Source organism: Podarcis vaucheri (genome assembly GCF_965113315.1).
Source record: "Podarcis vaucheri genome assembly, chromosome: 15".
In the NCBI taxonomy this organism is placed as follows: domain Eukaryota; kingdom Metazoa; phylum Chordata; class Lepidosauria; order Squamata; family Lacertidae; genus Podarcis; species Podarcis vaucheri.
In genome coordinates, this window is record NC_138753.1 from 3,088,554 (window position 1) to 3,114,299 (window position 25,746).

General features: G+C 48.8%; 1 protein-coding gene and 1 long non-coding RNA gene across 6 annotated transcripts in view; both read left to right on the forward strand.

The window, feature by feature from the left end:
• SPECC1 (sperm antigen with calponin homology and coiled-coil domains 1) overlaps positions 1 to 25,746 on the forward strand; it is a 114,112-nt gene that overhangs the window by 59,601 nt on the left and 28,765 nt on the right. For all 5 annotated transcript variants that reach the window (XM_082201700.1, XM_082201703.1, XM_082201702.1 and 2 more), the window contains 6 exons: positions 7,976 to 8,183; positions 9,141 to 9,214; positions 9,880 to 10,061; positions 20,453 to 20,598; positions 22,061 to 22,161; positions 25,447 to 25,528. In XM_082201700.1, the coding sequence (XP_082057826.1) occupies positions 7,976 to 8,183; positions 9,141 to 9,214; positions 9,880 to 10,061; positions 20,453 to 20,598; positions 22,061 to 22,161; positions 25,447 to 25,528 (793 nt within the window). The remainder of the gene's footprint in view (positions 1 to 7,975; positions 8,184 to 9,140; positions 9,215 to 9,879; positions 10,062 to 20,452; positions 20,599 to 22,060; positions 22,162 to 25,446; positions 25,529 to 25,746) is intronic.
• Positions 12,162 to 17,085, forward strand: LOC309520345. The gene is made up of 2 exons (XR_014214221.1): positions 12,162 to 13,967; positions 15,063 to 17,085. It is a non-coding gene; the product is annotated as an uncharacterized lncRNA (long non-coding RNA).

Below are 25,746 nucleotides of genomic sequence, written 5' to 3' on the forward strand. Positions count from 1 at the left end.
CTGCCTCCTGTGGGAGGGAGTTCCACAGTCCAACAGCACCCAGAGAGCCACGAGTTAGCCGCTCCTAGTACAAACAACACGGACACAGGCCGAGCAGCGATCCGATTGAGTCCGAAGCCTCTCCTGTATATCCAAAATCTGGGCAACACACAGTCACAAGCTCCCTTCCCTGCAGAACTGCATCCGTTTGGACGTTTAGCTGAATGACCCCTTTCACCGCAATTGCAGCAATTTCCTCCTTCCTGGTCCAGCCCTTCAGCACTTTCTCCCCCTCCTCTCCCAGACAGATGGACCTCATTAGCAGCTTGGTGGTTTGTTTTCCCCCCCGAGAGAGTCCAGGTGCTCTCGCTGTGCTCAGGGAAAGGGGGCAAACACAATGGATGAGTGCATGTTAATTCTCTTGGCGAGTCTCGCACTCGTAACCCAAGCCTGCAATTAACCTTCGCTGCTGCCCTGCTTGGAAACCCCACCTCCCACAGTTAGGGAGCGGCCCGTGGGAAGAACTTTTGCCGGGACGGGGGGAGCTGGGATACCCTGCCAAAAGTCACCACCTGATTTATAGAGAAGTGGAAACTCTAGGTGTGTTTTTGGCTAAGGCTGGTGATGACCATAGCAAGTGGGAAGGAGTGGGATGGTTGCTGGGCTATATGGAAATCTGCAGAGAAGCTGATGCCTATATAAAATCATTTAACTGGGGTTTTACTGCCGAAATATTTAAAAAAAAAAACAACACACCAGACATCCTAAGTTTCATCCTTTCCTTCCACTTAGATTTGGGGTTGTCACCACCTACATTCTGCTCAGAGTTGAAACTGATGGACCCATTGACTTCTGTGGGCTTTCTCAGTAATGCTATTATCCCCAGAACTGGGAGTTCTCTTGTCATCTGTTATATTGTCTGCCTCCTCCTCCAGATTTAATTCAAAGCTCTCCTGATCATGTTCACGAGACTCTTAGCAAGCACATTATTGCCAACCGCTGTGAGGTGCAAGCCCATCTCTTGCCAGAGCTCCTTCTTCAAGGAAGCGGAGACCACGATCCAAGAAGCCAAACCCTTCCTGACGACTCCCGGTATTTCCCCCGCTCTTCCTGGGACACAGCCTTTGACAGGAAGGAGCGATGGAAAGACCGCCTTCATCCCAGGGCCCATCAGTTACCTGCCCAGAGCCCCATGGCCCCTTCCAACGCCTTGAAGGCTGTGTCTGGCAGTATCAGGAGGACCGGGTTGTGGTCAGTGGGCTTTATAAGGCTTGGCAACTTCTTTCTCTCATTGTGAGAAGAAAGCACACCTCCCGGGACATCCTGTTCCCTCTGCACATGGCCGCCTCTGTCCCCTCTCCTCACCACAAATCTCTTCCACACGGTCTTCTGAGGTTAGCAACTTGCTGGCCCAGAATCAGCATCCAAGGTGAGGGCATGGAAACGATTTTGCAGCTCCGCTTCCGGTTCGGCGCCAGCGCTAATGGCTGCTCTCTCTCCGAGCTCCGGAGAGAGGACGGCTCTGCGAGTTCGGGTCTGACCCGCTTCGGCAAGCGGGGGACCCCTAAAATCACAGGAACGGATCCTGTGAACAAGGAGATTCGGTGGGCACCCGAAGCGCCCCCTCTTTACCGCAGAAAGAGCCTTTTTAAAGGCTCCGGAACGACAACGGGGGAGCGCGGTGCTGAGAATCGCTACCCAGCCCGCAGAGTGAAGCCGCGTCGCCATTAGTGGAGAGCGCCGATTCCCTTCCTGAATAATCTGGACAAAAAAGACCCGTGAGTAAGACTGAACCTCTATTCGAACTAAAACTACCTGAAATTAGGCTGAAAACGGGAAAGGCAAAAATTAAGGAAGTCTGCATTCCCCCGACTGCATGATAATCAAAGCAACGAAAGTTACTAAGCTGCATCCGTAAGGGAAAATCGTTTTTAAATGCTTGAACCCGACATTTGGACTTTGACTATCCCCTCCAGCTTGCAGGGCAGAGGGGAGGAAAAAGTGACTTTATAAGCTGCATGACTAATTTAAAGGAAAAGGAAACTTTCTGCAGCCTCCAACCTGGTACGAACTGCTCATAAAACAAAAGGAACACTGAACTGACTTCAGATTCCTGTGAAAGTAACAAAGTGGAAGCTTTATTGTTTATTTGTTACAAAGTTTTGGGACTTTGTGGATACATTATATCAGGGAAGGCTGGGACTCTATTTACTGGGAAAGTGTTGCATTACACTTATAGAAGCCTCCTGATAAATTTGCTTTTTAACACTCTTTATTTCGGTTTGCGGACATTCCGATTTGCTCCCTCTAGAGGGTAAACTAAAAGTTGCTACGCTTTGGGACAGTGGAATTTTCTTAGGAGAAGGCTCTTGTGGGAAACGACCTTGGGATATGAGTGGCCCAGCAGACGAGATAAGCACGAGAGCCAAGACAAGGCAATATCAACAACAGCTGCAGCAACACAAGAAAAGAGGCTCGATCTCAGGAATAACTTCTACAGTGACAACAGGACAAGAAAGAGGTACAGCAGTCTCCATGGATGCAGTATCGCAAGCCCTTCTTAAGATAAATCAATCCCTGGAGAATTTAACAAAGCAAACGGCAGAGAACACTAAGAAATTGACAGAGAACTCACAGAAATTGACAGACTTGACAGCAAGACTTGATTTGAATACAGAATCTATAAATAAGCTTACGCAAGAGAACTCTGCCACACGTCAAATTGCGGAGGAAGCCAGAACTATTGCTGGAGAGACTCAGGAAAAATTAGAACCGATTGCTAGGAAGGTCTATGACCACGATGCAACTCTGGCACTGTGGGAACTACAAAGAAAAGAAAGGAATCTGAAATTACGATCAATTCCAGAGGATGAAGGAGACAATCTCACGGACTTTTTAACGAAGGAGATTGCTGATGCTTGGGAAGACTTAGAGGAAGACGAAATCAAAATCACAACGGCATTCAGACTGGGCAGAAGACAGAATAGAAAGGTACCGAGAGACTGCTTGATCACCTTGAGATCGAAGGAGGAAAGAGACAAAATATTAAGACTGCATTTTGAAAAGGCCTTACAAATTGGGAATTCACCGATACAGATCTTTAAAGATATCCCTAAACATATTTTGGACTTGAGAGCTTCCTATAAGGACCTGGTTTACCTGCTCAAGAAGAACAACATTCGTTTTAGGTGGGAATTTCCACAGGGGCTGTCCTTTGACTATAGGGGGAAGAAGGTGAAAATAAAGACGACACAGGATAAAGACAGCTTCCTGCATAAAAATCAAGAAGATCTACAGAAAGGAACTGTAGACCCAATTGCTGAGCAAAGGAGTGTATTAGATATCTTGAACCTCTCATTTGGACAGAACCTTCCACCACCAACAGAGGAGGAACAACAATTGGGAGCAGTTGGAGGAATACCAGAAAAATAACAAGATGGCCCTGCAATTCCTTAGCTGGAATTGTAATGGGATGAACATGCCTTTGAAGAGACGACAAGTATTCCACATTTTGTACAGAGAACAACTGGACGTGATTTGTTTACAGGAAACCCACATAACCAGAGCCCACAGGAGACTGCTTATGAATAAAAAATTGGGACAAGAATTTATCTCGTCGGACAAAGTGAAAAAAAGAGGAGTTGTGATTTATGTAAAAGAGAAGTGGGCCCCAAAAATGATTTTTAAAGATGAAGAAGGAAGATACTTAGCGGTGGAGATTCAAGCACAAGGAGAAAATTTTTTGATAATTGGGATTTATGCACCAAATGAAGGTAAAGCAGAATTCTTCAAAAAACTTCATGAAACCCTGATGGTCTATTTGGAATATAACATGATAATCATGGGAGATATGAATGGTGTAGTTTCTACAAACATGGACAAGACACAAAGACTGATACTCACTAAAGAAGGGAGACTCCCGAAGACTTTTTTTGAAATGACTGAAAATATGGACTTAATAGACATTTGGAGAACAAGGAACCCTCTTGAAAGAGAGGGAACCTTTTTCTCCCAAGCAAAGATGACCTGGACCAGAATCGACCAAATCTGGATTACTAGCGGAATGGCTCCGAAGATTAAGAAGGTAGAAATCTGCCCAAAAACCTGCTCCGACCATAACGCCGTGAAGATGGAAATGAAACTTACAACAACTGGTCAGTTTAGATGGAGAATGAATGACACCCTGTTTCGAGATAGAGAGTTCCACTTGAAGGCCCAAAAAACCTTAAAGGACTATTTTGAAATCAATCTAAGGGGCGATGTGGAAAGAAGAGTGATCTGGGACGCAAGTAAAGCTGTGATGCGAGGGTTTTTGATTCAACAAAACTCAATAAAGAAGAGAAAGCAGAAGGAGAAAAGAGAAAAAAATTTGGAAAAGATAAAAGAAGGAGAGAAAAAATTAAGGTCAAAACCAAAGTCCCAGGAGATTTTGAGGGAGATTAAATTGTATCAAACACAATATATGGAATTGATGAACCAAGAGATAGAGTGGAAAATAAAGCAAATGAGACAAAAGACATTTGAGTCGGCAGACAAATGTGGCAAACTCTTGGCATGGCAACTCAAGAAAAGACAGAAATTAAATACAGTTTCAAGTTTGGAAGTGGATGGAAGGACCATATCTAAACCAAATGAGATAAGAAACTGTTTTGTGAGTTATTTCAAAAAACTTTATTCCCAAGGATTACAAAATGAAGAAGACATAGATAAATTCCTTAATAAACATGGATTACAAAAAATCTCTCCTCAAAGTAAGGTGGATCTAAACCAGAGAATAACAGAACAAGAGATAGAGGGTGCCATTCAGGACATGCAATTGGGCAAATCTCCAGGGCCAGATGGACTGACTTCCAGATATTACAAATCGTTAAAGGAATGGTTGATACAACCGTTAAAGGATGTCTGTAATGAGATCTTAGAGGGAAAAAAGGCACCTGAATCGTGGAAAGAAGCATATATTTCACTCATACCAAAGACAGAGACTGAAAAGACTCAATTGAAGAACTACCGCCCAATCTCGTTACTCAATGTGGATTACAAAATTTTTGCAGACATTTTAGCAAAAAGATTCAAAAGAGTATTGATGGAAAAGATTCATAGAGACCAAGCAGGCTTTCTCCCAAAGAGACACCTCTCAGACAATGTTAGGAATATAATAGACATTTTGGAAAAGTTAGAGGTGAACATAAATACTAAAGCAGTTTTGATATTTGTGGATGCGGAGAAAGCCTTTGACAATATTTCTTGGAGTTTTATGAAAAAGAACCTTCATGGGATGGGGGTAGGACAAGGTTTTGAGAATGGTATGGGTGCAATATATTCCGAACAAAAAGCTAAGTTGATTGTAAACAATGTAATAACTGAGGAACTTAAGATAGAAAAAGGAACACGACAGGGGTGCCCAATTTCCCCATTGCTTTTTATTTCGGTCCTGGAGGTGTTGCTGAACATGATTAGAGAGGACCAGCAAGTTAAAGGTGTACAGGTCGGAGCAAAACATTACAAGTTAAGGGCTTTCGCAGATGACTTAGTTCTGACTTTACAAGAGCCATACACTAGCACGAAAAAGGTGTTGGAGATAATTCAACAATTTGGCCAGGTAGCTGGATTTAAATTGAATAAACAAAAAACTAAAGTCTTAGGGAAAAACCTGACAGATATGGAGAAGAATAAGTTTCAAGAAGAGACGGGCTTGATGGTGGTTAAGAAGGTGAAATACCTAGGGGTTAATTTAACATCTAAAAATTTGAATTTATATAAGGACAATTATGAAAAATGTTGGTTAGAAATTAAAAAAGACTTAGAAATATGGTCAAATTTGAGATTATCAATGTTAGGCCGAATTGCAGTAATTAAGATGAATGTATTGCCTAGAATGTTATTTTTGTTTCAAACTTTGCAGATTATTGACAAGATGGACTGTTTCAAGAGGTGGCAGAAAGACATTGCGAAATTTGTCTGGCAGGGCAAAAAGCCCAGAATAAAATATAAAATATTAACAGATGCAAAAGAAAGAGGGGGATTTGCCCTGCCGGACTTAAAATTGTATTATGAAGCAGCAGCATTCTGCTGGCTGAAAGAGTGGATGCTCCTCGAGAATACAGATATCTTGGATTTAGAAGGTTTCAATAATGCATTTGGCTGGCATGCATATCTATGGTATGACAAAATCAAAGTGCATAGTGCCTTTAAAAATCATATTGTAAGGAAAGCGTTGTTTAATGTTTGGATGAGATATAAAGATCTGTTGGAAAACAAAACCCCTAGATGGCTGTCACCCTTAGAGGCTAAGGCCCATAAGAAAGTCAATATGGAGGTCGGATGGCCAAAGTATTGTGAGATCTTAGAACAGGGTGGAGAGAAACTGAAACTAAAGAGCCATGAAAAACTAAAACCCAAAGTACAAGATTGGCTCCACTATTATCAAATAATGGAGGTTTTCAAACAAGACAGGAAAATTGGCTTCCAGGTGGAAAAATCAAAACTTGAGACAGAATTGTTAGAACCCAATACTAAGAATTTGTCAAGAATGTATAACTTGCTGTTGAAATGGAATACACAAGATGAAACAGTTAAATCAGCTATGATTAAGTGGGCACAGGACATTGGTCATAATATTATGTCTGCTGACTGGGAAAGGTTGTGGAACACCGGAATTAAATTTACGGCATGTAGTGCCTTAAAGGAAAATGTGATGAAAATGGTATACAGGTGGTACATGACCCCAGTTAAGCTAGCAAAAATTTACCATTTGCCTGACAATAAATGCTGGAAATGTAAGGAAACTGAAGGTACTTTTTATCATCTTTGGTGGACATGCCCGAAGATTAAGGTCTTCTGGGAGATGATATATAATGAAATGAAAAAGGTATTTAAATATACCTTTCTTAAGAAACCAGAGGCCTTTCTCTTGGGCATTGTCGGCCAATTGGTGCAAAAAAAGGATAGAACTTTCTTTATGTACGCAACAACAGCAGCAAGAATATTGATCGCAAAGTATTGGAAGACACAAGATCTACCCACCGTGGAAGAATGGCAGATGAAAGTGATTGACTATATGACATTGGCGGAAATGACGAGCAGAATTCGAGACCAGGGAAAGGAGACTGCGGAAGAAGATTGGAAGAAATTCAAGATTTATCTTAAGGACTACTATAAACTTGATGAAGTTTAGAATGTCGAGATTCTATAGAGAGAAAGGGTTGCAGTAATATAAGATTAGAATAAGAAAGGACTATGACGAATTAGAGTTGGAAAAAACATTTATAAGTTGCTATAAAATTTGGACATGAGGATGCAGAAAGGGGAGGTATGGGGAAGTCCGAGGAAAGAAGTTTATGAAATGACATTATGAAATTATACTTGTTTGTTTGTTTGTTTTCTTTTCTGTGTTTGTCTGTTATAAATTTTTTTGTAAAACTAATAAAAAATATTATAAAAAAAAAAAAGAAACGATTTTGCAGCTCCGCTAACACAGCCTGGTTCCTGACAGTCCTGTTTCTATATGTCACACTCCTCCAGAGGTTCGTCTCCTGCAATGAGCGAAGAACTTCCTTTTATCTGTCTCAAATCTTCCAACATTCACCTTCATTGGATGCCCATGAGTTCTGGTGTTGCAAGAGATTATTGCGGCCAGGCTATCCGTCCCTGTCCAGGAGCAGCCGGAGGTGGCTAGACCCCCCAAATAAGACAGCAAACCCAGTTTATTGGGACAGGCATCACGGAAATGGTCCTTTTCAATTAATTTTTAATTATTTATTTAATTATTTAAATAATTATTTAAATTATTTAATTATTTAAATGGAAGCTGGTGGTCTCTGGGGAATTAAACACCGTGTGCTCTCCACCTGCACTTATCGGTGGCATATTAGCATCGCACAGTGCAATAATAGAATAATTGTAGAGTTGGAAGAGACCCAAAGGGTCATCTAGTCCAGCCCCCTGCGACGCAGGGATCCTGGTGCGATTTCTCACCCTTTTCTCTCTCTCCGTCCAGACTGAGAAGGAGCGTGCTCAGCTGAAGGAGACCTGCGACCGTCAGGCGGACCAGCTCAGCCGAACCAACCTCAAGCTCCAGGAGAAGACGTCGGAGAACGAGGCCGAGCTCAAGAACCTGAAGGAGACCATCTTTGAGCTGGAAGACCAGGTGGAGCAACACCGGGCGCTCAAACTGCACGACAACCAGATCATCAGCGACTTGGAGAGTAGGTGGAACCAAAGGGGGGGGGGAGGATTTAGGACAGTGTGCAGAGAGAGATTGCAAGCAGGTTATGGAGTTGGCAGGGATTGCTTGAGACTCCCACCCTCCAATAAAGAAATAATTTTCAATTTAGTGCAGCCTGTTTGGGAAGGAAGCGGGGGGGGGGGGGAGGCACAGCATGCCTTTCTCTCTCTGCAACAACAAGTGAAGGATGTCGTCAGGCTGCTGTCGCAAGCAACAAATATCCAATAAGATGAAAGGGGGGGGCAGAAGCCTTTTGCAGGGGCAGAAACAAGGTATGAAAAGAGCCGGTGGTGGTGGTGTAGTGGTCAGAATGTCAGACTAGGGCAACCAGGGTTTAATTTCTCTCTTGGACATGAAGCCCAGTGGGTGTGACTCTGGGCCAGTCACTGCACCTCTCAGCCCAGGCCCGCCTCACAGGCTTGTTGCTGGGGGTTATATGAGGAAGGGGAGAACAATGCACACGCCGTCTGGAGCTCGTTGGAGAAAATTGGTGGAATATAAAGGCAATAAAATAATAAGATGATAGCTGAATTGGGGCCGGCCGGCATGTGAGATCGCCACCTGCTGGCGAAGCTGTTTTGCAAGCCAGGACAGAAGCAAATTAGCTAGGTTAGGGCCACGATCACTTACCGTAATTGGGGAATAAGCCCCACTGTATACAGTAAGACTCAACTTTTGAGTAAATGTAGGGTTGTGCTGCCAAAGGTGTTCTGGGCATCAGCAAGTTTTTTAGTGTTTGGACTCTGAAGAAGGGTATAACTGCAAGCCGTTTGGGGAGCCGAAATCTGTGCCTGTGTGTGTTGATTATATTGAGTTAAATGGGCCCAGAGGTGTGGCTCGAGATAAGGTCACTTCCCTGTGTTACCTTGGCAGTGTCTTCGGTGCCCTCCCTCTCTGTCCTATCTCAGTAGACTCTTCCTACCTTCCCTCTTCCCAGGTAATCTACTGAAAATGGAAGTCCAGAAGACGGATTTGGAAAGGCAGCTGAAGACCCTGAACAAGCAGATGAAGGTGAGAAGGGAGCTTGGTGGCAGGACACCTGCCTTGGGTGCAGAAGGTTCCGAGTTCAGTCCTTGACAGCATCCCCAGGTGGGGCTGGGAAGGACCCCTCACTCAGAACCACGAGGTCTGGAATCCCGACAGGTGTCCATCCAACCTCTGCTTAAAAGCCTCCAGCTGTAGAAAAAACTCAGGCGTCACCAATACGGCTGCCGCATTTCCGAAACTTAGCACCTGCTAAAAACACTTCTGTTTCAACAAGCCTGTCCAAATGAAAGTCAACGTAATTTTAATCTGTTTTAGCGTTTTAACTTTTGTATGTTTTAAAGTCGGGCGGCGAATTTGTCTCGATTTTAATGCATTATCTTTTTCAAACCCCTTTGAGGCTTTTTTTAAAAAAACAATCAAGCGGTGTTTGAATTTCATTAAATGAATAAGTAAGAGGAGGGTCTCTGCCCAAAGGCGCTTACAATCTAAGAAGAGGCTCCAAACCGGGGGGTTTCCTTCTGCAGCCTCCCTCCCACACAAAGTGAGAGTGACTGCCTTGTTGTGCCGGCGTCCGCGAGAACCGATGTCAACCGCCCTCCGACCTCCCTGCGGTGCTGGCTGCTTTTGTCGGGCGAGTTTCAACCACTTGCTTCCTCTCCTCTCCCCTCCCTCTTCCCCTCGGTCTCCAGGAGGACACGGCCGAGTGGCGCCGCTTCCAAGCCGACCTGCAGACGGCGGTGGTCGTGGCCAACGACATCAAGTGCGAGGCCCAGCAGGAGCTGCGGACGGTGAAGCGCCGGCTGCTGGAGGAGGAGGAGAAGAGTGCCCGGCTGCAGAAGGAGCTGGATGAGGCCCAGGGCGGGAGCACAAGGTGCGTGGGGCACGGGGCCAGTGGCTCTTTGTAGGGGTCGCAGGCACCCAGGGAAGTTTGCACTCCCTTCGCTGTCCATGCCTTCGCATTCTTTCTCTGTGTGTCCCCTTTTCCAAGCGGGTTCCGTTGCATTTCCTATTTTATTTTTGTAAGCAAAGAGCCTGTCTTCCGTGTATCGCATGTCATCCGGGGCCCTTTGAGAATCGCCTTTCCCTTTGGCCAACAACGCTCTGAATTTACTTCAGTGAACAGTACCAGTTGGGGATGTTCAGGGCAGCTTTTACTCACACAGAATGAAGGTAGACTTCCCGGGCCTGTAAATTACATGAGCTTTGCTTTGCCCATGCGCAGAACTGAAGGGATGCGGGTGGCGCTGAGGTCTGAATCACTGAGCCTCTTTGTCTTGCTGATCGGAAGGTCGGAGGTTCGAATCCCTGCGACGGAGTGAGCTCCTGTTGCTCTGTCCCAGCAGTTCGAAAGCATACCAGTGCAAGTAGATAAATAGGTACCGCTGTGGCAGGAAGGTAAATGGAGTTTCTGTGTGCTCTGGTTTCCGTCACGGTGTCCCGTTGTGCCAGAGGCTGTTTAGTCCTGCTGGCCACATGACCCGGAAAGCTGTCTGCGGACAAACGCCGGCTCCCTCGATCTGAAAGTGAGATGAGCGCCACAACCCCATGGTCACCTTTGTCTGGACTTAACCGTCTAGGGGTACTTTACCTTTTTAGAAATTAAGTCTCGTTCTCATAGGGAAAAGCACATCTGCCAGGGCTGGATGCCTGCTTCGGCAGCAAGAACAGGGTGCCCGCTCTCTATCAAACTGGCCCAAGGCTGAGTTTTTCCTGCACAAACACTCTGAGTAAGCAGATTCTCCCAACAATACCCTTCCACACTCCCTTTTTCTTCTCTTCACATCCTTCTGCCTCCCACATGGCCAAGAGAAGGAATGTAGAAATTTCTGCTTTTAATGAACCACACTTCCCCGTGTCGTCCCAACCAGGAACTGTTTGTGAACTATACAGGCAACTCCCCATTTACATGGGGCTGCCGGGAGCCTGGCAGTGGGACCCCAAAATGAGGAGCGCCCTGGAGAGTCCTGGCTCGCGAGCAGACCCTCCCCAGAGCCTGAAGAGGGCTTTGTTGAGGCCGCTCTGCCTTCCTACCCAGCAGCCGACAGGCAGGGTGGCACATTGACCACTGCCACTTCTTCGCACCTGAGCAGTCTCTGCAAAGCCCCGCTGCCTTTCTGGCTCACGAGGAGACCCTCCCTGGACCCCCAAAGAGGACATTCTCTTTGGGCTCTCGTGAGCCAGAGGCTTGTTGCGGCTGCTCAGCTGATACACAAAGAAAGGTTTCCCACCAATCACTGTCCCTCCAGCTCGTTTCGTCTTGTTCCTTCTCATGCGCCTCACACTAAACCGTGGTTTGACGGGCTCCACAGTCCAGAGGGTCTCACCCTGCTCATGATCCGGTCCCACTTGTTCCTCCCGTCCCGCATACACAAGCAAAATGCCCGTCGTCATGGCGACTGGGATGCGTGCAAAAGTGAGCAAGGGTTTCCGGTATACAAAACACCCTGAGGACGAACTTCCGTTTCCTGCAGGAACACATTTTTTTTAAGGTTGTTCATTTGGTTAATTTGAAGAGCGAACAGCAGCCGGGGGTCAGCAGAGGACCCTCTTGCTTTGCTGGCGTGAAGGGGAACTTGTTCCTAAGGGAACCCGTGGGGGGGGGGGTGTCTCTGGTGAAGGTTTATCTTCAGTTGATCTGAAGGACAGGTTTATCTTCAGTTCTCAGTGGCGCTTCCAGCTGTGATTTCTTGGTCACACCAGCACGTGGCAGAATGTTGGCAACTGACGTTTTTTAGAGTGTGTGTGCGAAAGAGAGAGACTTACCTCTTTTCTACCTTGGGAGTCAGCTACATTTCATTCAAATATGTTATTGAGGTGGGGGGTGCGTTGCAAGGGGACCTGACAGGTGAGGTCTTTTCAGTAGCGGCTTGGCCTGATTGGCTGCGTGGAACTTCCAGGATCACAGGCAGTCTATCCTTGATTGCAGGTTTTTGCTGCAGTTGGTCTAGGCCAGGGTTTCTCAAACTTTGGTCCCCCGCCTGTTGTGGGACCACAACTCCCGTCATCCCTGACCACAGGTCCTGCTAGCTAGGGATGATGGGAGTTGTAGTCCAACCACAGCCGATGACCCAAGTTTGAGAGACCCTGGCCTGGGCCTTTGGCCTGATCCAGCAGGTCTTGGAGTCATAGCATTGCAGCGTTTGAAGGAACCCAAAGGGTCATCGAATTCAAACCTCTGCAATGCAGGGGTCACTGCTAAGCAGAAAACCGCAGCTGCAAGCAATCTGTTGCCCTTTCACACACGCACAGATATGCACACACAACGGAAATGCTATGTGTCTGTCCCCTGGATGTGTAAAATATCAACCCTAGCTGGATGCACTCCTGTTCAGACCTGCTCCTTCTTCAGCGTTTCCAGGTCAGGAGATGCAGACGGACTGTTTTTCCTGCCGGGTCTATGATACGGAAAACATGAGATGAGGAACTATCTCTAAAAAAAAACCCTCAAGCCAAACCTGGTTATCCCAAAGGGCATGTTTTCTGTTGAAGGAGTCTCGCTTTATCAACCTGCCTCTCTTGTCTGTTTCGCTCGGTGTTCTCCCCCTTTTCCCCGCCTCTGTCCAGCTTCCTTGTCATATCGCAAATTCAATTGCGCCGTGGAACCGCCAAGCAGCCAGCAGCGCCGAAACCACCCTGATTCTGCCGACTTTTTTTAGTCCGTAACATTATTCATTACGCGTTGCAGTGGGTCTGGCCCACCCCACACACTTGTGGGGCAGATCAGCCTACTGCATCTCTGGGCAGGTGTTGGAGGGGGCAGTTATTTGTCCTCCGCAGACAGCGATACAACTAGACCTCTTAAAGCCAAGGAAACTTTAGCTCTGCAGTGCAAATTTGCATAATTTATTTTGCATAATTTGCATAATTATGGAGTGAAGAGAGGTATGAAGGCTCTGAACCTCCTTTCCCCTGACCCCCTCCGCGTGCTTTCAAGAATATCTCTGCCCATCCATAGGGACTAGTAGCTTGCTTTTTCTTTTTGTAAAGGAAAGTTGAGGTCCTCAGTCTACACAGCCTGTCCTGGCCCCCCAAAACTAGCCTCCAACACCTCAAGGGCAGTGGAGGAAGCTGTCTTGCCACCAGCGTCAGGGTAAAACGGAGCTGCCGCTCCAGCCGGCCTCTTTTTGGGGGTGCCATCATTGTGTCCTTCGCCCCAGGCAGCAAACCGCCTGCCCTTCCAGCTTGGAGTGCCTGTCCTTTGACTTCCTTCCGACTTCTTTCCCACAACAACACAAGCCCCGCTTTCTCTCCGCCACTTTCACTCTCAATTCCCTTTCGTTCCCGGAGAGGATACAGAACGCAAACCCCCCGAGGTCTCCAGAGCACACCTGAACTGAAGGTAAGAGGTTCTCTGGCGGTGCAAAGGGCAAAAAACCCACCCCTCACGCCTGCTCCCAGCCCTAACAACCCTCTTCCTTCCCACATTTGTTTTTGCTCTTTGCACATGCCCCGAAGGCTGCATTGTGCTTTAACAATTTTATTTCATTTGTTTGCTTCCGTTGCTTTTTTAACCTCCCTTTCTCTCTTCTAGAGTCCAGCTTTGCGCTCTCTGTGTGTACTAAGCCCCCTCGTCCGCTGGTGTCTCCCCCTCACATCCCGTTCCATGTGTGTCGTGGCTGTCCCGTCTTGCAGAGGCTTGAGAAGGCTGCCGGGCTCTCGCTTTTAACAGTCGCTCCCAAAAATGGGGGGCGGGGAGGGGAGCCCCCTTGTTTAACACCCCCCCCCCGTCTCCCTCTTGATCACAGTTTCAGAGGAGCCAGTCTGGAGCGGAGAAGAGGTTTGTTTTGCAGACGGGATTGGGTTCAACAGCGGTGTGGGTTATGATTTACTATTATTAATTTATTTATCATGTCACTTTCACCCAAAGGCCCAGGGGTGCCTTAAAAGAAATTTAAAACAACTCGCAGCCATAAAAATAAGGTGACACTTCACGTGTCAATAGCCAGAGCAAAAGAGGCGTGTCTTCGGCATTCCCCAAAGGCTGTACAGTGAAGAGGCCAGGCAGCAGCTCTGTGGGGAAGGAGTTCCCCAGCTTGGGGGCCATCCCAGAGAAGGCCTCGCTGAGGGTAGAGGAACTACCATGGGCGCCTTTCCCTCTCTCTGTAAGGAAAGAGGCTGTCTATCAAGATATTTGGGGCCTGAGTCATTTGGGCCTTGAAACACCAACGGATAATGGTACAAAAAAACTCTGGGCAGAGTCAAAGGATCTTATTTTGGCAGGAGTCTTGACCATTGTTGGAGGCGATGAGAACCTTTCCAAGGAGGGCCGAGAAGCTGACGATAAAAAAATTGTTCGAAATTCAGGGAGGGAGGTTGTGTGTATTCTGTCTCGGCAATCCATACAACTACTACTCCCTCATGTGAAAAATGGGTCTCAGGGCTGCCTTGCAAAGATCAAAGTCCTTAGGTCAACAGCAGCAAATCGTTGCTCCCGTCTGCCTCTGATTTCCCATGAATGGTCTGAAAAGGGGCTGTGGGATGAAGACCCCCCCCCTCCAGTTTGCAAGCACTTCCCAGCCTAGTCGCCTGGAGAATGATTCCCCTTGCCACAGGCGACTCCCAGTTCCCGTCAGGCAACAGGGTCAGGGACAATGGGAGCTGGACGCAGAATGCATGGGCCTTCTGGACATTGTTGGACTCCAGTTCCCATCATCCCTGACCATTGGGCATGCTGGCTGGGGCTGGTGGAAGGAGGGAGTCTACTGACATCTCATCCTTGATGGAGGCAACGCTGCGTGAGCTTGATGCTCCAGTGGCCTGGCTCAGTATACTTTTCAGGTGTGGGGGGTTTCAATTCATCCATTTTTTAAGACTCTGCCTCCTGTCAGCATCCCTTAAAGCCCACCTTTGGTCTCCCTTTCTCTTTCCACAGATCTCTGATCCCAGTCAATTAGCCGGGCCCTGGATGAAACACACCGCCCAGCCCAGGGGCTCAGGACCGCCACATGTAACAGCTCCTCCTTGGGTGAAGAATACGGGGTTTTAAACTGGGAAAGAAACATCTGAGCACTTACAACAAAATGATTTTCCTGGCGTTTTCTCCAGACTGTCATTCCTACGTGTTCTCTGTCTTTTTTCCCTCTCCGAAACCTAACTTTTTAAGGGGGAGATTTATTCTCCCTGAAGGCTATGTGAAAGCAATATGCGAGAAAGCTGAAGTTTCGGGGTTGCTGCAGGCCCCCAGTCTTGCATTCTGATGCTTCGAGGTTTTTAAAACGACCCAGCTCCGGACACGGGAAAGAGCTGCTAATCTGCACACTTGAGGTTCTCCGCTGAGAACGACCTGCCGCTGCACGTACCTCTTTGTCCCAGGTTTGCCACGGCAACTGTCCGCACGGAGCACGGAGCAAATGTCCGTCCGGTGGGGCTGAGTGTTGCCCATCCATCACCCGGCCATCTTCACCTGCCTGGATGCTTCCTCAATGTCCAACGACAGGGACCAGCCACTAGGTGGCAGTGCACGACTTGAAACCCAGAAACCCATTTGCTGTTCTGCAGTCTACGTTCTGCGTACCACTTGCTGCTGCTTTTCCTGAGATCTGAAGACAGGAAAGAAGAAAGGGCAGAGGGCAGTGAGGGTCAAGCGAGGATGCCCTCGGTAGCTGCACTACAGAGCCATCTTCCTGCGCCCCCACGTCTCCCCCCTTTGCAAACTTGGAAGCTGCTTGAATTCTTTGACTTGCAGGGGGGAAGCTGTGGGTCTCTCCAACTTGAAGCCACCCTTTTGGATTACAAGAACGCTTTTAAAACGTTGGGCTTGCGTCACTGGCGTTTCAGCCCGGGAAATGGCTCCTTTCCCCCCCAGACCAAAAGCGCCAAGCTGGTGGATTCCTGGACCCCACGACCCTGCAGGGAGTCCTCTCTACAGAGCTGGCAAAAGGGTGGTCCCATCTATCCCTTGTGAAGGCAATCAGAAATCCACGTTTTGTTTTTATTTTATTCCTCAGAATCTTTACTCAGGGGAAGTCTGTGGCATGACCGGCGCTCATCCTGAAATGTCCTGTCTCTGCGTTCTTGCAGAACAGTTGCTGAGAAATTTGCACAAGTAGACTTTGAGGGTCAGCCGCGGCCAGCCTCTGAGCCAAATCTGGATCGGAGCCATTTAGCCCTCCAGCCCCAGAGATGCAAGAAAGAGCATGGATGAACAGTGTCTTCTCTCGTTACTTTCCCCTCCCAGGGGTCCTTGGCTTGTTTCCTCCCGCCGCCTTGTCATTGTAGCCCCTCTCACAAGTCCCCGGGAGGTAGAATGTTGTGAAATTCCCTTCCAGCCGGTTTCTTTTAAGAAGTGCCGTTTAACTTGAAGATTCGCTTCTTCTTTCCTCTTCTCTTCCCGTCGCATTTTCCTTTTGTGCCGCGACCGTGCGCCTGCAGGCAGGGACTCATCTCTCAACTTGATTGTCTGTATGTAAGCCACTCAGCTTTCGGGCTGAGGAGCGGGTTGCAAACACTCCAGATCAATAACAGCAAGGGGAGGGAAACTTCCAGCCTCGCACCCCTCGTGCCCTTGCGTAGTTTTGCAGAAGGCATTGGGGTGCAGAGGAACACAGGGATCCCAGCAGGACTCTGCTGAGATGGTGCCACACATACGAACTTCGGACACTTCGCTCGATCAGAAGCACTGAGGTCAAGCCTGGAGGCCCACAACCTCATGGGTGGTGGGGAAACCCACAAGTGCATTCGCCATGGGGCAGTTCCCACCTGCAGACACTGGTGTGCAATTCAGGAATGCTCTGCGATCGGACCGCTTGACTTCCATACTTGTAAACATGCTTGAACCAGTAACGGCGACAATTTGCTGAGCCACGTGTATGTATGTCTGTGTGTAAGAGAGGGAGGGAGACTAATATTTCAACAAACGTGTACAAAACTGCAAATAAATCTGCGACTGGCAGCCAGGTGCCCTTCTCCGCCTCTTCTCTCTATACCTTTGTCGGTTTAAAATACCTGCTGCGCCTTCCTTAAACATAGATGTGATCACAGCGGATCTCCCGTGTGTGTGCGTGTGTAGATTTCTACCTGGCGAGCGCGTCCACACACGTGATGCTGGCTAGCTGCGCGGTAAGGCTGTACCGCTGTTTACGTGAAGCCTCCAGCTCCCAAGGCAGTCTACCTCTGAAGACCATTGGCTGGGGAGCAACGGTGAGAGAGGCAGGCCTTGCCTCCAAGTCCCATGTCTGTGTGTTTTCCGGGAGGCACTGGGGGAAACTGGGTCCTGGAATAGACAGGCTTTTTGTCACATCTGCTGGAGAAAAGCTTCTGTTCTGTGTGAGCGCCTGCTCTTTTTTTTGCAGTATGCAGATGGAATAGCCACCTGTGCATTCATGCCCAGTAGCCCTTCGAACCAAGTAGAAGGGTTTTGGGGTCTCCCGCCTGATGAGCTCCAGATATTTTGGTCCACAACTCCTACCCGCCCCAGGTCCAGACATGGCTACTTGGGCTGGGGGGTGATAGGAGGTGTCGTCCGAAACAGGGCTGTGTCAGCTGGGGTTGATAGGGACTGGAGTCCAAAATGTCTGGAAAAGCAAAGGCCATCTCAGCAGATTGGTGCTTAGCCGGCCGCCTCCTCGGGAAATGCTTAAAAACAACTTTGTCCTCATTTTATCATCACAAGGGGTCGGGCTGGATTATTCATTGGGTCCGACCCAACGGTACAATTCTGGCATTCCCCACCTGAGCAAACCCTGTGCCATTGTTGCCCCCAAGGCCCCTTTCTCCTCTGGCCGGGGGCACAGCCCCAAGGGGTAATAATAATAATAATAATAATAATAATAATAATAATAATAATTTATTTATACCCTGCCCATCTGGCTGAGTTTCCCCAGCCACTCTGGGTGGCTTCCAACAGAATATTAAAATACAATAACCTATTAAACATTAAAAGCTTCCCTAAACAGGGCTGCCTTCAGACGTCTTCTAAAAGTCTGGTAGTTGTTTTTCTCTTTGACATCGGGTGGGAGGGCATTCCACAGGGCGGGTGCCACCACCGAGAAGGCCCTCTGCCTGGTTCCCTGCAACTTGGCTTCTCACAGCGAGGGAACCGCCAGAAGGCTGGCTGGAACCCCCCATCCTCATTCCCCTGCTCCGCTGCCCTCCTGCAGAATCCGGCCTCTGCTTGGCCTTTTGTGCCCTGTTAAAAAAACCCCAGCCCAGCTGCTGCCCCTCGTACGCAGGAGCCGGAAGCACGCCACTCCAGTCTGCTAAAAAGCGAAACTGAAAAAATCCTAGTGGATGTCCCTTGTTCCTAAACTCTGTTCTTTCCGCACCCTGTATTGGATCAGGCCAGGACTGGGGCCATCAGTCCCCAGGGGACTTTTTGCCCCTCTCGCTGCCCTCCCCGTCGCTTTGGCACAAAATCCGGGCACTTGGCAAGGGGCAGGTGGGGCGCTGTTCACCCGCAGACAGTGCCTCCATTGATCTGTGAGCAACCCCTCCCCCACCTCGGCCTGTCGTTCCTTGCCCCCGCTTCCCAGGGGCTCTTGTGCTGCCGAGACGAGGCTGGGATGCCAAAAAGGGGGTGGGAGAGAGAGAGAACCCCCTCCATGTACACCTCCCCACCCATCCCAAAGTATTCAGTGCCTATTAATAGCCCAGCCAAAGCCACGCAGCTGTTTGGGAATGGACTGGGTGCCAGGGGGAGGGAAAGAGAGAGAATGGGTCTCACGAGGAGAAAAGAGAAGCTCATTCAGCGCAGAATCTGATGGTCTTTCATCCGTCTCGTGTGCCTGTTGTCATCATATCCCCTTTCCTGCATCCACATAAATTGCATCGCAGGTGGCGAGTCACATTTAAAAACGTTATTAATGGGGAAGCAACCGCTGCAGCCACGAGTCTCAAAAATTGACCACTCCAAAAGACCCTAAGTTTGTTGGTTTTCAAGGGGTGCCATAATAATTATACTTCTCGTTAATGTTAAGCCTGGATAAGTTGTTTGGGGAACAGGGGGACAGAACAGCTGCTCCTCTGCACCTCTTAGAAAATAGCATGAAATGCACCTTCCGATATCTCAAGGGCTGTCGCTTGGAATATGGAGCAATCTTGTTTTCTCTTGCTCTGGAGGGTGGGGACCCAAACCCAAGTGACAAGAAAGGAGTTCTGGCTAAACAGCAGGAAGAACTTTCTGACAGTAAGAGCTGTTCAACTGTGGAACGGTCTCCCTTGGAAGGTGGTGGTCTCTCCTTCCTTGGAAGTTTTCCAGCAGAGGTTGGACTGCCATCTGTCATGCATGCTCTAGTTGCAGATGCCCTCTTAGCAGAAAGGCCATTCTCCACAGTGTGGGAATCAGGCACCTCCTAACCTTTGAAACTCTCTTCCACTGCATATCAAGCGGGTAGACCGTGGCTCTTCAATCCTGCTTTGGCAGTCAATGTTCCTTTTGCCGGCAGCAAATTATAAAGCTGTGGGGGAAATTCAGCAAGAAATGATGATAATATTGAGCTTTTGCATTATCTCTGTCCTCCTTAACGTTATTCGACAGTGCTTTTACATTATTTCTGTCACCCTTGTCATTATTTTATAGCGCTTTTACTTTATCTCTGTCCTCATTATTCTGCATTGCTTTTACATTATCTTTGTCAGTGGGTCAGTGTTGGTATAAGGATGGGCCAATCTTGTCAATTTCGGTCTCTCATTTTTCTCCTCCTTCAGTTCATTCTGCCACACTCCTGCACCCATTTGCTGTTCGTTGTTTTCCAAATCCTCATGAAAACCCTTCATCGTTTTTAGGGAATATTTCTCCCAATATAGACACTTTTTGTTTTTGCAAGCAATTCCCCCCTCACGTAATGCATTTTTGTATGCTGTATTCGCCCGGACACACGAGTGGGGAACCTTTGGCGCCCTGATGTTGCTGCGCTGCAACTCCCAGCAGCTCCAGCAAGCATGGCCAATGTCAGTGATGGGAGTTCTAGCTCAGCAAGATCTGGAGGGCCAAAGGTTCTCCGCATTACCCCATTTTGTTCCATTTGAAGAACTGCATCACAAAATCCAGAGACGTGCCGTTTTCTAAAGATGCGCTGCACATTTGTTTCCCCACATCGTTTCAGGATTGTGAGGGGGTTGGGCTGGATGACCTTTGGGGGTCCCTCCCAACTGTACAACTCAATGATTCCAGGAGGCGGGAAGGAGTTTAAAATGCAGACAAACGCAGGCAAAATCCCATGGCCTGTGCTTTTTCACACCCACCCCACCAGGGTTTCCGCTCAGGAACTCAAACAGATCGAGAGGATTCCTCCCTCTCACCTCCCTCTCATCTCTTCCTTCCAGGCCAACCATCGAGGTGATGGACGCAGTCGAGGCGGATCCCGCCAGCCGCTGGCAGGGGGTCTCCGTCAGCCGCGCGTCGCCGACGCCCCCCGAGTCCCTGGCTACCGTCAAATCGTTGATCAAGTCGTTTGACTTGGGGTGCCCAGGTAAAAAACCCCAAAACGCCACGGAGCTGAGGGTCTCTTATTTCTCTGACAAAATGTCTTCTTGCTCTCATTCGTATTTCCTGTTTGGATTTGTTTGCAGATGCCTTTATACATGCACCATCTCTTGAAATGTCAGGACTCTGTGCAGCACTATGCATGCAGCAAAACAGCATTTTAAAACAGTGCAAAATGGTGATTTTAAAATGCAGGGCTAATCGGGAGGGGAGACTCCTGCAGTTGCGCTAAAATCCTGCTTGTGGGCTTCCCATAATGGGCATCTGGTTAGCCACTGGGAAAACAGGGTGCTGGACTTGAGGGACCCCCTTTGGCCTGATCCAGCAGCCCGGCTGTTTCGATGCCATAGATGGAACCCGGGACCTCCATGCCAACAGATGCTCTGCTGCTGAGCTGCAATCCTTCCTATATACGCCGAGTCAAACCTTACGTTTTAGACTGTGAAAACAAGGAGTGCTGCTGGATCAGACCAGCTTCACTGCTTCCAACAGGGGACAGCCAGTTGCCTCTGGGAATCCTGCAGTCGGGCATTACAGGACTTTTGGGGTGACTTGAAAAGGGGTATGGGCAAATTCATGCCTAAGGATAAGGCTATTGATCGCTACTAGCCACTGAACGCCCCTGAATATCACTAATTGGGGGTCACAAGTGGGCAGAGCGCTGTTTGAACTCTGGTCCTGCTTACAGGCTGTCCATTGGGGCACCTAATTGGCCTGTGTGAGGACAGGATGCTGACCCAGATAGGCCTCGTTCGGCCTGACCCAGCAGCCAGATTCTTCCTGCAGCTATTTATAAACACACTGCCTTCCTTTAGACCTCACTTACCATCAGTGATGGCAGCATGTAGCCCTAGGCCTAGCTGGCACCTAGTTGGCCACATTGAGGGCAGGATACTGGCCTAGATTGGCCCTCTTGGGCCTGGTTTATATCTGGCGTCCATTTATATCTTGCTGCCCTCACTCTCCATTTGACTTCACTTGCCATCAGTGACGGCAGCATGCAGCCAAATCCAGTTAGCCACCGTGAGAGCTGGATCCTGGCCCAGAAGGGGCCTCCTTTGGCCTGATCCAGCAGCCAGGCTCTTCCTGCAGCCATTTATGTCATGCTGCCCTCACTCTCCATTAGACCTCACTTGCCATCAGCGATGGCAGCATGTAGCCCTAGCTCTGGTTGGCCACAGTGAGGGCAGGATGCCAGCCTAGATGGGCGCCATTAGGCCTGGCCCAGCAAGACCACCTCTTCTTAGGCCCATTTACATCACCACACTGCCCTCACTCTCCATTAGACCTCACTTGCCATCAGCGATGGCAGCAACCAACACCAGCACCTCGTCAGCCACAGTGAGAACCGGGTGCTGGACTTGGCGGGTCCCCTTTTGACCCAATCCACCAGCCTGTTCCTCTGCCCTTCCACAAAGACCAACCAGCTGCTTTCTCTTCCCTCGCAGGTGGTCCGGGGCAAAGCGTTCCTGTCCACAAGGTCTCCCGGAGCCCCCTCAGCGGCATTCCCACCAGGACAGCTCCAGCAGCTGCCGTCTCGCCCATCCAGGTACAGAAGAAGCAGCCCCCTCCCTTCCTTTGTGGTCTTTGGGTGCTGGACGGACTTCAGGCAGCCTTTTATGGCAGGGGAAGAGAGAGATTTGGGGGGGGGGGTTCAGCACGTCGCCACCAGGAAGGGGAAATGGATCTGTTTGTTTCTTTTCTGCAAAGGCACCAAATACCGGCAGATCAAAGCGAAGCCCTTGGTGGGGCCCAGCGAAAAGCCCCCTCCCCCCTTCTGACCGCCTCTTGGAATCCAGCAGCGGAGGTCACTTTCGGGGCCGTCTTCCAAATAATAATAACGATCTGGTTTTGATCTCCCCCCGCCCTGCTCCCCAGAGCCCTAATAAACAATAAATGCTCAGGGCGTGGGCGGTGATGGGGAGGGCAGGGGCCAAAACCTTGGGGCGCGTGCAGAGAGATATGCAGAAGTCGGGAAGAGAGAGACAGGCCAGGAGCCGAAGTCCCCTCTGTTCAAAGGGGCCCGAAGAATCATCTAGTAGTCTAACCCCCTGAAATGCAGTGGGGAGGTGGGTTCAGTTTTCAACTCTAAATCTATTTCCAGTCTGACCTTTTTCAAAAATCCTCCCACCCTCAAGGTTTTTAAAAAAGTTTTAAACGTTTGCCTTCCTTCGCTGCTCCTTCGGGTTTGTTTCTACAATGGAGTTTTGTACAACTCAGGCAGATAAATGCCGTGATGTGTTGGGCAGGCGGACCCTGAGTTGTGTCTCTTCCCCTAAAAAAATAAAGCGTGATCCCCGCCCTCCTTCTCCTGAGTTCAAGTTTAGCAGAGTTTCTTTAGGTTTAGCTAAGATGGAAGGGAAAGATTAGTCGGACCCCAGGAAGCTGCCTTATACCATTGATCCATCCAGCTCAGTATTGCCTGCACTGACTGGCAGCAGCTTTCCAGGGCTTCAGACAGGGAGTCTCTTTCCCAGCCCTTGCCCAGAGTTGCCGGGGATCGAACCTGCAGCGCTGTCTTCATCTAATGCAAATGCTCCACTGCTGGGCTGCGGCCCTTTGCCCTGCCTCTCCTGACACGCGATGAAGATTGGTGCTGAGTGTTCGCAGTCCTCCTGCAGACACTCTGTGTTCTCCCTGCCCTCCGTGTTTCTGTTCTTTCTTTACTAACTGCTCATCCTCAGGTGATCATGCAGAGGCACACCCTCCCCTCTCCCTCTTCGGGAATCGTCTGCCCATCCCTGAGCACCTGGGGTGATATAACAACTAGCTTAGGGTGGTGTTTTCCAGAGTGATCCATCTGGAGGAACTGGTAATTTATGAAACAATGGAAGCAGGAGGGGAGACTCCCTTCCACCCCACCCAAGACAGTTTGGGGCCTGCGTTTTTTTGCAGAGGCAGCCCCAGGAAGGTGCAAGGGACCAGCTCCTCTCCCTTTTCGTCTGCCTGCCATATTTGCAGCACCCCCAGGATGCTGGATGATGCCCAGAGTGAGGATAACCCCGAAAGGAGCTCTGCTTCAGTTTGGAGGGGCTTCGGACCACACAAGCCACTGTGGTGCAGTGCTTAAGAGTGCCGGACGCAGGAGACGAGGTGTTCAAATCCCCACTCGGCCACGAAACTTTCACTGGTGGTGATCTTGGAACACTGCTTGCCTCTCAGCCTCACCTACCGCACAGGGGTATTGTGGGGGTTAATAGAGGAGTTGTTGTTGTTTAGTCGTGTCCGACTCTTTGTGACCCCCTGGACCAGAGCACGCCAGGCACTCCTGTCTTCCACTGCCTCCCGCAGTTTGGTCAAACTCATGCTGGTCGCTTCGAGAACACTGTCCCACCATCTCGTCCTCTGTCGTCCCCTTCTCCTTGCGCCCTCCATCTTCCCCAACATCAGGGTCTTTTCCAGGGAGTAACAGAGGAGAGGGAGACCCATGTATGCCACCTTGAGCTCCCTGGAGGAAAAGGTGTGACACCAAGGTGGGATCTACGGGTATAGGGTGCTTTACAAATTTAATAACAAATAAAATAAAATAAAAAATCATAGAGTTGGAAGGGACCCTGAGGATCATACAGTCCAACCCCATGCGATGCGGGAAATATGCAGTCGTCTCATACGCAGATTGAACCTGCAACCTTGGTGTTACCAGCACCACACTCTAACCAACTGAGCTATCCAGGCACAGTTAATAATAATAATAACAATCGGGGTCTATCAAGGCGCACACTGGACTGGCTATCATCCAGTTTTCAAACAAGACAGGAAACTAGAATCCTGAGGGAATCCAAATTCTCTGCCTAGGGGGAAAAAAAGAAAAATGACTCGTGTGATGTGCAGGAGTTGTTTTCAAAAGGCCTTGTGAAGTTTTTGGTTCTGGTTTGTTTTTTTAAAAAACATTTTTGTGCAGCCAGACAAGATCAGTGCCTGGCGGCTGGTTTAGACCAGTGGCCCATCTATCTAGTCCAGCATCCTGCTCTCTCTCACCTTGGCCAACCAGGTGCCCTTCATGGGACACAGCGGGACCTGTGTTCAAGAGCCCTCTCTCCCCTCTGGCAGTTTCCAGCAATTGGTATTCAGACGCATGGCTGCCTCCAACTGCGGAGGCAGAGTGTAGCCATCATCACTGATGGCCCTTCTCCTCCATGAATCTGTGTGAAGAAGTCTTTTAGAAGACAGCTGAAGGCAGCCCTGTTTAGGGAAACTTTTAATGTTTATTTGATTCATTACAATATTTTAATATTTTGTTGGAAGCTGCCCAGAGTGGCTGGGGAAGCCCAGCCAGATGGGTGGGAAATAAATGAATTATTATTATTATTGTTATTATTATTATTATTATTATTATTATTATTATTATTATTATTATCATCTGTCCTGAACCTCCCAACATCCAGCTTCAATGGGTGTCCAGTGATGTTCTCGTGTTAGGGCAGAGAGAAAAGCTTTCCTCTCTCCACTTTCTCTGTGCTGGGCATAATTTTGCCAACTTCTCTCCTGTCCCCTCTTACTTGCCTCTTCTCTACACTAAAAAGCCCCAAATGCTGCAACCTTTACCCAGAGGGGAGGCTCTCCACCCCCCACCCCCCTGATCTCCCCTCTGTGCCTGTTCTGTGTTTCCATGAAACAAGCCCCACACATATCCCTGGGGGCATATTCTCCCCCACCTCCCGATTCAGAGCAGAATCTGCCTGGGGAAAAATAGGCTGAATGTGTCTTGACAGCAACCAGATGGGAGCTTCCTTCTCCTGGGGGTATATACCTTCGGTCTTTGCAGATGTATGGTTTAACCAGCCATGTAACTGGCTAAATTCTGTGGTCGTTTCTCTCTCTGTTTTGGTTGCAGAGACACTCCACCTTCAGCAACCCAAAGCCCTCTGGGAAGGCATTTTCCAAGCACGCTGATCTTCCAGAGCTTCCCTTGGCAGGTGAGTTGTAAGAATAGCAAGCAAGGCCTTCTGGATGCAACACCTCCACCTTCTAATATCAGGTGCTGCCACAGGACAGTTCCCCACCAACCTACCTTCAACCAGCCCCAATCGCCCTGCCTTTCTACTCGCAACCAGCTCAGGGGGGGTGGCATCTTTTTCTATCTCAGCGTTTCTCCTTGCAGAACCCATCACGGCCTAGGACCCTCGTACCTACG